The sequence below is a fragment of the Micropterus salmoides genome, unplaced genomic scaffold (assembly GCF_014851395.1).
Source record: "Micropterus salmoides isolate LMB-PRFRI ecotype aquatic unplaced genomic scaffold, ASM1485139v1 Ms_hic_scaffold_1, whole genome shotgun sequence".
Classification (NCBI taxonomy): Eukaryota; Metazoa; Chordata; class Actinopteri; order Centrarchiformes; family Centrarchidae; genus Micropterus; species Micropterus salmoides.
This window is the reverse complement of record NW_024040040.1, coordinates 55,617,330-55,631,891: the sequence shown is the minus strand read 5'-3', so window position 1 is coordinate 55,631,891 and position 14,562 is coordinate 55,617,330. Positions and strand designations below refer to the sequence as shown.

The window sequence follows — 14,562 nt, the reverse complement described above, 5'->3', positions numbered from 1 at the left end:
GTCACAGAGGCCTCGGTGTACTCAGGAGTTTGTACAGAGATCTTCAAAAGAGAGAGTGTGATCTTCCAGAAAACAGTCTACTGCTTTGTTCATCTGAGCGTTCAGGAGTTTCTGGCTGCAGTCTACATGTTCCACTGTTACACCAGCAGGAACTCAGAGGTACTGGAGGACTTCCTGGGGAAAGACTGGAAACAGAAAGACTCAAACTCTTTATTCAAGAAGTGTCAATGTTATTTGCAATCAACCCATCCCTGGATGTCTTCCTGAGGAGCGCCATGGAGAAATCCCTCGACAGTAAAAATGGCCACCTGGACCTGTTTGTTCGCTTCCTTCATGGCCTCTCTCTGGAGTCCAACCAGAGACTCTTAGGAGGCCTGCTGGGTCAGACAGACAACAGTCCAGAAATCATCCAGAGAGCCATCAACAACCTGAAGGAGATGAACAGTGATGGGATCTCTCCTGACAGAAGCATCAACATCTTCCACTGTCTGACGGAGATGAACGACCACTCAGTACATCAGGAGATCCAAGAGTTCCTGAAGTCAGAGAACAGATCAGAGAAGGAACTCTCTGAGATCCACTGCTCAGCTCTGGCCTACATGCTGCAGATGTCAGAGGAGGTTCTGGATGAGTTGGACCCTGAATAAGTACAACACATCAGAGGAGGGACGACTGAGACTGATTCCAGCTGTGAGGAACTGCAGAAAGTTTTTCGGTAAGTCCAGAGTGATTACCATTGTAAATCAGTGTGGATTAGTAGTTTAGTTCTTCAAATATAAAAACCTTAATGTTCTCATAATTCTTAGTGTTCCACTTTGCTTATTACAAATATTTATATCAGTTGTATTTTGTCTCATATGTTCTTGAGGTGTTATAAAGGGTTAGGATTTTTCAGTTGGTTGTATTTTTTTGCTGTCAAGTTAATGAACTTCGTAGTCATTGGCTGTTAAAAGTCACATTGATTGTTACATGACAAGTTCAGCCATTTTCCTGTAAATAAGCTAGAAAACAGCGTGATCTTGCTCCATCTGTGTGATCTTTGGGGAAGCTTTGTTTGTGAGTTACTCAAGAGTGTTTGCTATCTGGTGATGTGTGCCTCACTATGCGCTCAGGTGCCAGAATACATGTTCCATGTGAAATAAACTTCGTTGAAACATACTTCGTTGTGGTTTGGAAGTTCTCTGGTGAACTTGCGGAGGATATGTCCATAGACATGCGACTGTGGCAGAGGCTTCACCATGCCAGAGGCCCCTGAGTGGCCGGCAAATTTTCACTTTGTCACTGTCCGTATCATTGTCATGTACACCAAAATATTTAATTATTCATCTAATATTGTCCAATGTTTGTTTCTCTTCTGTGGACAGCAGCAGGTATGAAAGAGAGATCACCTTTCACAATTGTTGTTAATTGTTCACCGAGTTGTAAAAAGTTTTGAAGAGCAAATGTTACATTTATACAGTTTCCAAATACATTTTTGTAATCTATGTGTCTTAACAGACTTTATGACTGTGGACTCTCAGAGACTCACTGTGTCCTTGTGGCCTCAGCTCTAAAGTCCAACCCCTCCCATCTGAGAGAGCTGGACCTGAGTCAGAACTACAGCCTTCAAGATTTAGGACTGAAGCTGCTTTCTGCTGGACTGGAGAGTCCAAACAGTAGACTGGAGACTCTGAGGTAAGTTCACTGACTGTAGCTTATGTATTATTTTTGTACATATTCAATTGAAATCTGACAGAGGTATTACATTCTTGGTTCATAACGTTTAGGATTTGTCTGAGCACTCCTTTCTTTCCAAATGACGGAACATTTTTGAAATTATAAAATGGCTGAGTAACGGGGAGTAGAGATGGAAACAGGCTGCAGACAGTTTGAGCTTCTGTGTAAACAGAGAGAGATAGGTTAGATAAAGAATTTGTGCAAAGCTCAATAATGGTGAAGTTAGTGTAGCGCCCCCTAGTTCTCACCAGTACTATAAAACAATTAGCTTGCCGTATAGACGGGTTTCTTGTATACAAACACTACTGGATGCACGCGCAGCCAGGGAGCAAAAGTGCTTCGGTAGCCTGTCAGAAGACTGTAGTCAACTGCTGTAATCAATGTAGATTACACATTGTTTGTAAATTATTGTTGACTTAATAATAAACTGCCATTTCAGAGTTGGATCCTTTTGTTTGTGTTTCATTTCACATATTAATATAACGTGTGCGACCACGCTGCAGGTCAGTGAAACCAGACGTAATTTTGTTTAAGTGGGTTGCTAGCCAAAAAGCTAAAGGAATAACGAGGGAGAGAGGCATTCTTTCCACTGCTGTAAGTACTGCCATTAGGCCTAACTTAGCTGTGTCACACTAAGAGATGCAAAGAACATTGTCTTCCTTAAAGGTTGTGAGACCAGCAAAAAGCTTTAAACTGCGAACAGTTTTGTATTGAAGCATCTGCTAAGATATGTGAAGCTTAGCCTGTAGAAAGAAACTAATGTTACTGCCAGTGAAGCATCCACTTGACAGGACAGAATGGCGTTAATCAACGTTTTGTGTTTTGTAAAAGCGCTGAATGCTTCTCTTATAAATGCGTGGCGTTAAAAAATGTTGTATGCTTTGTAAAAATCATCCTCATTGATGCTGTTGAATACGCGATTAGTTTAAAAGTTGGGAGATAATTGGTTTGTTTTTTCTATTTCAGCCAGTGAGGTTAAGAAATGTTATGTACTGTATCATACTCATTGATACTGTTATGAATACGCGATCAGGAGGGACCTGCTTTGTTTTTTTATTATTTTTACATTACACTACATTTACTCATTTGGCAGACGCTTTTATCCAAAGCGACTTACATTTGAGGAACAACATAAAAGCATCAACAGAGCATCAACTACAGATCTACAACTGACAATACATACTAGTAAGAGCAGCAATAAATTCTAGTACGAGCTCACAGTACATATCACATCAATGGGGTAGATACCTAGGGAAGGAAGTAAGAGTTAACAAAAAGTGCCATCAATACAAGATCATTGTAGGGGATAGAAGAAGAGCACAGGAAGTGCATGTTAGAGGTTAGGAGTTAGAGGTGTTATAAGAGGAAGTGTTCTCAGAAGAGATGAGTTTTCAAGAGCTTCTTGAAGTTAGAGAGGGACCCCCTGCTCTGATGGCGTGTGGTAGCTTGTTCCACCATCGTGGTGTCACAGATGAGAATAGCCGGGACTGGGATTGCTTTGTGTGAAGGGACCGAGAAGGAACGTAAGTTTGTATTATCGAGTTTAGGTCACTGAGTAATGGAGTGACATGAGTCCTTTTGGGCTGATCAAAAACCAGACACACTGCTGCGTTCTGAACCATTTGTAAGGGTTTCACCGCACAAGCTGGGAGACCTGCTAGGAGGGCTTTGCAATAGTCGATGCAAGAGATAACCATGGCCTGTACCAGAAGCTGGGTGGCGTACTGAGTGAGGTAGGGCCTGATTTTCCTTATGTTGTATAGAGAAAAGCGGCATGACTGAGAGACAGTAGCAACATGGTCTGAAAAGGACAGCTGGTCATCAATCATGACACCCAAGTTTCTCACAACCTTGGTTGGAGTGATGGTTGCTGAGTCAATTTGTAGTTTGATGTTATGGTGGATAGATTGTTGGCTGGAATGACCAAGAGTTCAGTCTTAGAGAGGTTTATTTGAAGGTCAAGAGCCTTCATCCATGCAGATATGTCTGATAGACAGTCCGTGGTCCGCGCCGATACGGTGGGATCGCCTGGCGGGAAGGATAGGTAGAGTTGCGTGTCATCTGCGTAGCAGTGGTAAGAGAAGCCGTGTGAGCATATGATTGGCCCCAGTGAGGTGGTGTTAATTGAGAAGAGAAGGGGCCCAAGCACTGAGCCTTGGGGTACCCCTGTGGAGAGGCAGTGGGAGGAGGATAATTGTCCTTGCCACAAAACATTGTAGGAACGCCCTGAGAGGTAGGATTCAAACCACAGGAGTGCTTTACTCGAGATGTCCATTGCTGAGAGAGCAGATAGCAGGATCCTGTGGCTGACTGTGTCAAAGGCAGCTGATAGGTCAAGCAGGATAAGAACTGAGGATTGGGCTGCAGCTTTAGCTGACCTTAGGGCTTCTGTTACAGACAGAAGAGCCGTTTCAGTAGAGTGGGCACTCTTAAAACCAGACTGATATGGATCTAGGAGGTTATTCCCTGAGAGGAATTCTGAGACCTGTTTGAATACTGCCCGTTCAATAGTTTTGGATAAAAAAGGTAGAAGAGACACTGGTCGATAGTTCCCAACTTGAGTTGGGTCAAGTGAGCCCTTTTGAAAGTGGTCGGGAAGGTTCCTGAAGCCAGAGAAGTATTTATGAGTGATTGTTGGGACCACAGTAGGAGATATGGCCTGGAGGAGATTCGTAGGAATCGGGTCCAGTGGGTATGTAGTTGGATGGCTACGGGTTCTGATACTTCGCTCTCGAGGAGAATGAACAACCACTGACCTGGAAGGGCAGGGGAAAAGATGTAGTAGGACTGCTACAATGGTTGAGTGTTTCAAAGAATTGGCTAGTTATAGCCTCCACTTTGCCTGTGAAGAAGGCAGCAAAGGTATCAGCAGACAAGTTTGTGGGTGGTGGAGGTGGAGGAGGATTTAGTAGCGCTTTAAAAGTGGAAAATAATTTCCTTGAGTCAATGGCACTGCTTGTTCTGTCATTATAAAATGCAGTTTTGGCAGCACTGATGCTTGTTGAGAAGGAGGATAGGAGCAATTGATAGCCCTTAACGTCGGCGGGGTCTTTGGTTTTTCGCCATTTTCTTTCAGCCGCTCTGAGATCAGTAAGGAGCCCATGGATGGTATCAGTTAGCCACGGGTGGGGCTGGTTTGGGCGAGCAGGCTTGGTGGATAGAGGACACAGGCTATCCAGGCACGAGCTTGGTGTAGAGCACAGAGATTGTGTGGCATCATTGACCTCAAGTGAGGAAAATGTGTTGAGGGAGGGTAGAGCGGAAGCTACCACTGAGGCAAAGTGAGCGGGAGACAGGTTGCGGAGGTTGCGGCGGTGTGAGACCAATGGCGTTGGAAGAATGGGCTTTTCCTGTAGGCATACTGTGAACTGAATGAAATAGTGGTCTGACACATATAGAGGTGTGACTGTTAGGCACTCTGTGGCACAGTTTCGGACAAGAACGAGGTCAAGCACCTTGCCAGCTTTGTGGGTCGGGGGGCTGAGAACCCGTGTTAGATCAAAGGACTGAATCAGAGACAGGAAGTCTGCTGAGTTTGAATTGTCTAAGTGAATGTTCATGTCACAGAGGACAAGTAGGGGACAGTCATGCTCTGGGATTGAAGACAGCAGTGTGTCTAGCTTCTCCTCAAAGCTACCCATTTGTCCTGGTGGACGGTATATGACAATCACAGAGACCTTTACCGGAGCGGACACAAAGACAGCATGGTATTCGAAGGAGGCATATTGATTTGGGGGTAGCAGCTGTGTGAATTTCCGTTTGTTGGAAATTAAGAACCCAGTCCCACCCCCCCCTCCCAGATGGCCAGGGGGTGCAGGTGAAAGAGTAATTGGTGGACAGCGCAGCGGGGGTAGCAGAGTTTTCTGGTTTGATCCAGGTCTCAGTGTGTGCCAGCAGCCCAAGAGATAATGTCTTAGCATAGGCAGTGATAAAGTCAGCTTCGTTGACTGCCGACTGGCAGTTCCATGACCTAACAGACAAGTAAACAGATGTAGTGCCTGTTTTTAAAGGCTTGAGGAGTGCCTGGTTTCTGTGCCTGATGGCATGATACCTCTTGCGTAGACCGGAGACAATAGGAATAGTGTGGTAGCACGTGGCTTGAGTGTTGCTGTAGCTGGCAGCTCTAGGTAAGTAGGTTTGCCTCCGAAAGGGAAGAAGCTTCTCATGTAGGCGGCCTTGCTCAGTGGACTCGCACAGGTAGACTCGCTGGTCTTTACCCAAGTAGGTCTTCCCACAAGGAGCCGATACCTACGCTCACACTTCAGTGGTAGGTTTCACTGAAGTACTGTGAGTCTAATTGCACACAGGTGTTAGGCATTAAGAATGATTGCACCCAGCTGAGATCGCCCTCCGGATTAACAAGACAAAAGCTTGGTTTCAGTGTGTGGGACACACACCAAGTTGTTTGAACTCGCTCAGCCGGCCTTCAGATTCTAGTGGATTGCTCAGTAAAAGTGCAAAGAAATAGCACCTCAAGAGTAGGAAAGTATTACCTCACTGCTGCAAACTCTTATTTGCCCCACGATTATCCAACGTAGGTTAAAGTCCTTGACTTTAAACTGATAACTATGACCTGGATGACTGAGAATCTTCACAGACATATTTTTAAATAGCCATAACCTATATGATCCAGCATCCTCTGGTCTGAGTGGCTGCAGTGTTTTCAGTTCGGCTGGTTGTTGACTCCTGAGGTAAATTATTGTTCCAGTAAAGTGGATTAAAGTGGATTCATTTCTAAAATGCGCTGCAGAACAGATTTCCCGTCACTTTTAAGGATGGGGTGCGGTGGATGAAAGCAATTGTAAGGGAACGAGTAACTTGACTATTTACTTTTAATACCCAGTAATAGGTCAAGTAATATTGTTACTTTTTAAATGACGTAAAAAGTAAGTCATTACAATACAAATAATTTGCCCAACACTGCAGCTAAATATGCCATGTAAACTGATGTGCCGCGAAGACAGAATGCTGCTTTCTGCCCCCCGGTTTCGCGTGCATCTCTTGATGACATTGCACAGAAACCCATCTATAGTGCTTAGCGATTAGCACTTAGCCAGCGATCTTTTAAGATTATCACAATCAGAATCAGAAGGAGCTTTATTGCCAAGTAGTGTTTTACACATACGAGGAAGTTGCTTTGGTCATAAGGTGCTACAAGTAGACAAAAACAGTTGACATAAATAAATGTAGAAATATATAAATATGGAATGGGCATATTGTGTAGATAAATATATAAATTGACAATGTAAAAATATACAACAACAAAGATTAACAACAAATGTGTGCAATGTGCCAGGTTTGTGCAAGATATGAGATCAAACAGTTTTTACATGTGCAGAGACATTTGTGTAATTTGCAAGGGAGGAGTGTCAGTAGGGGACCCAGGCCTTCTTGATGAGGGAGGTGATGTTCAGCTCCCACTTGAGGTCCTGGGAGATGTGGCGACTGGGGTGTCACACAGGATGATGGTGGAGGGTGGGGCTGCGCTCTTTCTAAAATCCACTGCCATCTCCACTGTCTTCTGAGCGTTGAGCTCCAGACTGTTCTGGATGCACCAGGTCACCAGATGGTCGATCTCCCACCTGTAGGTGGACTCATCCCCACCAGAGATGAGCCCAATGAGGGTGGTGTCATCCGCAAACTTCAGGAGCTTGACAGACTGGTGACTGGAGGTGCAGCTGTTGGTGTACAGGGAGAAGAGAAGGGGGGAAAGAACGCAGCCTTGAGGGGAACCGGTGCTGATGGTCCTGGAGTCAGAGACATGTTTTCCCAGCTTCACGTGCTGGGAAAACATGCAGGTGGAAGTCAGTGATCCACCTGCAGGTGTAGTCAGGCACGTTCAGCCGGGAGAGCTTGTCCTGCAGCAGGGCCGGGATGATGGTGTTGAAAGCAGAGCTGAAATCCACAAACAGGATCCTGGTGTAGGTTCCTGGGGAGTCCAGGTGCTGGAGGATGTAGTGAAGGGCCATGTTTACTGCATCATCTAGAGACCTGTTGACTCTGTAGGCGAACTGCAGGGGGTCCAGGAGTGGGTCTGTAATGGATTTAAGGTGGGACAACACAAGGCGTTCAAAGGACTTCATAACCACAGAGGTCAGGGCGACGGGTCTGTAGTCGTTTAGTCCAGTGGTCCTTGGTTTCTTGGGGACAGGGATGATGGTGGAGGCTTTGAAGCAGGCTAGCACATGACATGTCTCCAGTGAGGTGTTAAAAATGTATGTGAACACCGGAGACAGCTGATCAGCACAGTGCTTCAGGGTGGATGGGGAGACAGAGTCCGGCCCAGCTGCTTTGCAGGGTTTTTGCCTCTTGAACAGTCTGTTGACTTCCTCCTCTGAGATGGTGAGAGGAGGGGCGGGGCTGAGGCTATAAATACAATGATACAATATGCACAAAAATACATTGTAAACATCAACTGCGGTGGTGGCTGGTGGGAACGCTAGCAGTGTAGGCCTATATCATATTTGTATTGACAGTAAGGCATGGCAAGGCAAGTTTTGTTTTTTTTGTATAGCACTGTAGCATGACTACTTTGATCTAATACATTTATGAGAATTAATACCAAATTATGAATTTTCATAAAGATGATATTTAGCAGCTATTTACATGTGCAATATGCCAGGTTTGTGCATGATATGAAATTAGATTAAATAGTATTTAAATGTGCGGAGAAATTTGTATTTTGATAGCCGGAAGTATCCGTTGTTAATGAGGCTAGCTGCAGACGGGAAGAAGCTTTTTTTGTGGTGAGAGGTTTTGGTCCTGATGGACCGCAGCGTCCTGCCAGAGGGGAGAGTCTGAAACAGTTTGTGTCCAGGTTGGGAGGGATCAACTGTAATCTTTCCTGCTCACCTCAGATTCCTGGAGGCGTCAGAGTTTGGCTGTGAATCAGGGTTTGTCATTGTTATAACTCACTCTGGTGCGTGTTGGTATAAAGCTATCTTTACAGAAGCTGATGTAGGACGTCACAGCCTCTGTATGCTCAGATTGTAAGGAGCAGCCCTGAAAACATCCCAGTCAGTGCAGTCCAAGCACACCTGAAGATCCTATACAGCTTCACTGGTCCACTTCTTTGATGTCCTCACCAGAGCTTTAATTTCAGCCTGTGAGAAGGAATCAGATGGACCATCACGTGATCAGAGTGTCCCAGTGGAGCGCGTGTGATGGTGTGATAGGCACTGCTAACTGTGGTGTAGCAGTAATCCAAAGTGTTCCCTCTCTGGGTGGACACTTTATAAACTGTCTGTATTTGGGGAGTTCTTGGCTGAGATTTCCCCTGTTAAAGTCACCGAGAACAATAACAAGGGAGCCCGGGTTTGTCTGCTCCACACACAGTATCCGGCATGCGCTGTGCGTCCTGCACGTTGGCCTGCGGCGGAATGTAAACACCGACCAGAGTGAATGAAGCAAACTCACGGGGGGAGTAAAACGGTTTACAGTTAATGATAAAATATTCCAGATCAGGAAAACAATGCTGCTCAATCACTGTCACGTCAGTACACCAGCCATTGTTAATATAAAGCCATTGTTAATATAAAAACACAGACACCTCCAACTTTTGTTTTCCCTGGAAAGCGAGTCCGGAAAAAAGTTATGAAATTAATTAAATTAAAATACAGTTAAAAAAATATTAAAATCAACTGAAATCAGGAAAGGCTGTTCTTTGTATGTTTTAAGAAGAGCAGCCCTGATTTCCTCAGATAGCCTGTTCCAGAGCCTTGGAGCCTGCAAACGCTCTATCCCCTTTTGTTTTCAGGCGAGACTCTGGAACAGAAGAAGATAGTCTCAATGTCCTTAAAAGTTAACATTGATTGTATTTTTGATATATTTCTAAGCTGGAAAAAAATAATTGCAGAAGCTATGTGGTGTGCTAATCGAAACTTAAATTCCTCTCAAACCAAATGCCAAGATTCTTTGCAACCAGCCTGATATGATCCACGAGGGAACCAGCAGATGGTAGGATTTGATGAAAACCAGAGAGAGAAGGAGAGAAAGAGGGCAGGAGAGGAACAGAGAAAAAAAGAGGGATGGAAGGAGAGAGAGAGGGGAGGGAGGCAGCCTACACAATATACACACAGAGGTACAGACATAAAGGTGATGTTGCTATAGACTGAATGAAAAATGGTACAGATATTTATAGCAGTGTTAATGATAACAATCGTAATGTTAATGATTATAATAACAATAATAGCAATAAGACTAGCAACAATAGTCGTTGCAGCAGAGGGTGTCGAGCAGGAACACGGGGGCAGCAGGTGACCCGCAACCACAGATCCAGACTCCACAGCTCCAGAGCCAGAAACACCTGCAGGAAGTGATAGGAGGAGAGAGGAGAGAGACGAGAAAGCACAAGACTACCAGAAAGGGGAGAAGTTGTGTTAGTAACATGCAATAATGGGATGAGGTTGCATACAGAGGGAGAGAAAGTAGAGGAGAGAGGAGCTCAGTGCATCATGGGAAATCCCCCGGCAGTCTAGGCCTATAGCAGCATAACTAAGGGATGGTTCAGGACTCACCTGAGCCAGCCCTAACTATAAGCTTTATCAAAGAGGAAAGTCTTAAGCCTACTCTTAAATGTGGAGATGGTGTCTGCCTCCTGAACCCAAACTGGAACCTGGTTCCACAGGAGAGGAGCTTGATAGCTGAACGCTCTGGCTCCTAGTCTACTTTTGGAGACTCTAGGAACCACAAGTAACCCTGCATTCTGGGAGCGCAGTGCTCTGGTGGGGTAGTAAGGTACTATGAGCTCTTTAAGATAAGATGGTGCCTGACCATTAAGAGCTTTGTAGGTAAGAAGAATGATTTTAAATTCTATTCTGGATTTTACTGGAAGCCAATGCAAAGAAGCTAAAACAGGAGAAATGTGATCTCTTTTCCTGGTTCCTGTCAGAACAGGTGCTGCAGCATTCTGGATCAGCTGAAGAGTCTTAATGGACTTTTTCAAGCAGCCTGATAATAAGGAATTGCAGTAATCCAGCCTAGAAGTAACAAATGCATGGACTAGTTTTTCTGCATCATTTTTAGACAGGATGTTCCTGATTTTCACAATATTATGTAGGTGAAAAAGGTGGTCCTTGAAATTTGCTTAATGTGAGACTTAAACGACATGTCCTGATCAAAGATAACTCCAAGATTCCTCACAGTGGTGCTGGAGGCCAAGGCGATGACATCAAGGGATTTTTATCTCCATGATTTATTCTTTATTCAGATTGGAGAGCTGCAGTTTGTCAGAGATCAGCTGTGCTTCTCTGGCCTCAGCTCTGAAGTCCAACCCCTCCCATCTGAGAGAGCTGGAGCTGAACTACAACGAGCTGCAGGATTCAGGTGTGAAGCTGCTGTGTGGTTTTCTGGAGGATCCACGCTGCAGACTGGAGACTCTGAGGTCAGTTCACTGACTCTCTGTTACTACAGTAGATCTGATATGTTTAATTAACAATTGAACCTAATTTCTGTTCAGACATAACTTCCATCCATAAAGTTGTAAATATAAATATTTGTAAATATTTTCACGTTTCTTGTACTAAATTTAGTCTGCAGTCACAAAGACTTGTGTTTCTTAAAGAAACTGTAGAAAATGTCTGTTGTCAGTTGTTAAAGTAAATTAATGTTTGTAATTTTTGGTAAATGGTCACATCTGTATACAGAAGATCCTCTGAACTAATGTTTTAAACTGATCAAGTTTACTTGTTGAGGTAGCAATATTTCTTTGCTTTCTGTTGGTTTCAATGTGTTTTCACAAATAATGTTGGATCATTGATATTGATCCTTCAGAACACACACACACACACACACACACACACACACACACACACACACACACACACAGACTGGCCTGAGATCAGCAGCATGTTATTGATCTGTGTTGACATGAATAGGTGTATGAATGTTGTGCTGACATTTGGATGATGTCTGTAGAAGGCTGACATTATGATGATCCACAATAACACAATGACAAAGTCCCTCTACTCATTTTAGAGAAAAGCTCATTGATTAGGACATAGTAATGTTGAGCTCCACATTTAAAACCTGAACACATCTGATTGGATTAGAAATGGATTTTTATCTCCATCATTTATTCTTTATTCAGATTGAGGGGCTGCACTTTGTCAGAGATCAGCTGTGATTCTCTGACCTCAGCTCTGAAGTCCAACTCCTCCCATCTGAGAGAGCTGGACCTGAGTGACAACTACAAGCTGCAGGATTCAGGAGTGAAGCTGCTGTGTGGTTTTCTGGAGGATCCACACTGCAGACTGGAGACTCTGAGGTCAGACACCATTTTTTCCTTCTGTGCTGAGATTAATATGATGTGAAAGTTGTGGTGACACTTAAGTGCAGACATAAGGCTGATATTATACTGATCCACACTGAGGATCTTAAAGAGGTGGTATTATGGTTTTTGGCATTTTCCCTCTCCTTTATTGACTTAAATATTTTTTTTGTGCGTGTACTAGGTTTGCAAAGTGAAAAAGCCCGAAGTCCACCCCAAGGGAGTTTCCATCTCCCACAGAAAACTCTGCTCTGCCTGAAAACAGCTTGTTTGTAGTACAGCCTTTACTTCCCTTTCTTGTGATGTCACAATGAAAGTACGTGTCATAATGCGTGCTGAGCGACTAGTCCGACACGCCCTCAAAAACACCGGTGGAAAAACACTGAGCTGCAGCACACAGCTCTCCTCTCCCTTCCAAACACTAGCTACCCTCCAGGCAGTCAGTGGACATAAAGTTGTTCCTGTGATGTAGAGACAGAGCTCAGTTAAAACTTTATGGATGAAAGATACTTTTTTTACAGATTAATAACTCACCACTCTGAAACTCTTGCTCCAGTCCATGTTGCCAAGCTGGTCAGCAACATGTACAGCTGAATCGAAGCTGTTTACCGTCTTTTCGCTGACCCGCCCTTCTCTGCCTCTGATTGGCTAGTAGTCCTTAACTAGGAACTGCGCATGTGCAACTCCCAACAAAGATCATTTACAGACAAAATGTATCACTCCGTAGCTAAAACGAAGCCTTCAACACACAGGGTGAAAAGAGGAGCTGCAGCAATGTGCAGTATGACAAAAAATATGGTGTTTTTTTCAAAATGAAACCATGTAAACCTGTTCTGGTACAACCCCTAAATAGGATTTTGAACCTGAAAATGAGCATAATACCACCTCTTTAATGCTAAAGTCTATTTTCTTCTTCAGTGGTTTAGTCCATTGACAGTCAGAGCTATAACAAGAAACATCTCTCTAGGATAATTCACTCTGAAACTCTTAAACTCCTGATTTTCCACTTCTATTCCAAATCATGTTTTTAAATAAATGATAATAAAACTACATAAATACAATGAAGAAATATATAATCTCTATGTCAACTATCAGACAATAATATATTCAGTATTTGTTTTTCCAACATTGTTATGAAGCTATATGATGCTTATACTGACTGACTAGTTTAAAGTGAAGAAGCTTAAATTTGACGACTCCACTATTCCTAAAATAAATATTGTAGATGTCTTATGTTCACATTTCCCCAAAGTTCATCCTGACATATTTGGCATCTTTGGAAATTTTAGGATCTTGAGTGGAATCTTAAATCAGTTTCTGTGGGTTTTTCTTTGTGTTTGGCTGCACAACATGGGTTTGTATAGATGGAGCCACTGGTGGAGCTGCAGAATTTAAGAGGTGAAGGAGCTCTTTTAACCTTGTTATGTCCCCGCTTGCTATGGGTAGGGGAGACATAAAAATAAACCAGTTGTTTTTGGTATGGGTGGAAAGATTATTTATTAAACAGAGGTGACAACAAAAGTCAAACAAAAATTGGGCAAGTGGGTGCTGAGTAAAACTAAGAACAAAATATAACCAAAAGAGATCCTCCTAAATGAGGGATTACTAAACTACCACTAAAAAGAATAAACAAAAACCTCTCTAGTCGTCGTTGAAAACAGAAACACAGGGAGCGCAGCACCCCTAAACCTAGTGTAACTAAAACAGAAGAAATTACTAACAGGTGTAAACAATATCAGTAATAAGCTTCACCCTGGCCCTATTCTGCAGACCAACACTTAGTTCAAAACAGGATGTGTTACCGACTCTCAGTAACGCACTGACACAACTAACAAGGAAATGGTTTCCACTAAGGACGCGCACGCACACACAGGGTTCAGTATAATGACCAGCACGGAGGTAAACTACATGGGGAATGCCTCGACACAGCAGCAGACCAACCTATTTAAACCGGAGGAAGCTTGAAGGCGGTCTTGCAGGCAGCCCAGGGATTGGAGGAGGATTGTTGCGCCGCTCCAATCGGGGACCTCTGATGTGGGAGCAGCCAGAACTTCCTCAAAAAACAGCCAATCCCCCGCTGGAAATCTCACTGCGTCATTACCATGTAGGGAAAAACACAGCAGCAACAGTGACATACACAGACGGCTGCCCTAGGTAGCCGTAAAAACCTTTTTGTATTTTACAGTTTGAACCTGCATCCTGTTGGGTTCAGGTGTTTGGAGTTTCCATTTTCTAAACTTCTACATTCTTCTAATGTTACATCATTTATTCTTTATTCAGATTGAGGTGGTGCAGTTTGTCAGAGATCAGTTGTGCTTCTCTGGCCTCAGCTCTGAAGTCCAACCCCTCCAATCTGAGAGAGCTGGACCTGAGTAACAACTACCTGCAGGATTCAGGTGTGAAGCTGCTGTGTGGTTTTCTGGAGGATCCACACTGCAGACTGGAGACTCTGAGGTCCGTTCATTGACTCTCTGTTACTATCGTAGATCTGATCATTCATTGATATTGATCCTTCAGAACACACACACACACACACACACACACACACACACACACACACACACACACACACACACACA

The 14,562-nt window shown here is 43.8% G+C and overlaps 1 protein-coding gene across 1 annotated transcript in view; it reads left to right on the top strand.

Annotated features, from left to right (window-relative positions):
* The window catches only part of LOC119897314 (NACHT, LRR and PYD domains-containing protein 12-like), a 609,009-nt gene that overhangs the window by 589,777 nt on the left and 4,670 nt on the right, over positions 1 to 14,562 (top strand). The window contains exons 11-12 of the mRNA XM_038710931.1: positions 10,925 to 11,098; positions 14,264 to 14,437. Of these exons, the coding sequence (XP_038566859.1) occupies positions 10,925 to 11,098; positions 14,264 to 14,437 (348 nt within the window). The remainder of the gene's footprint in view (positions 1 to 10,924; positions 11,099 to 14,263; positions 14,438 to 14,562) is intronic.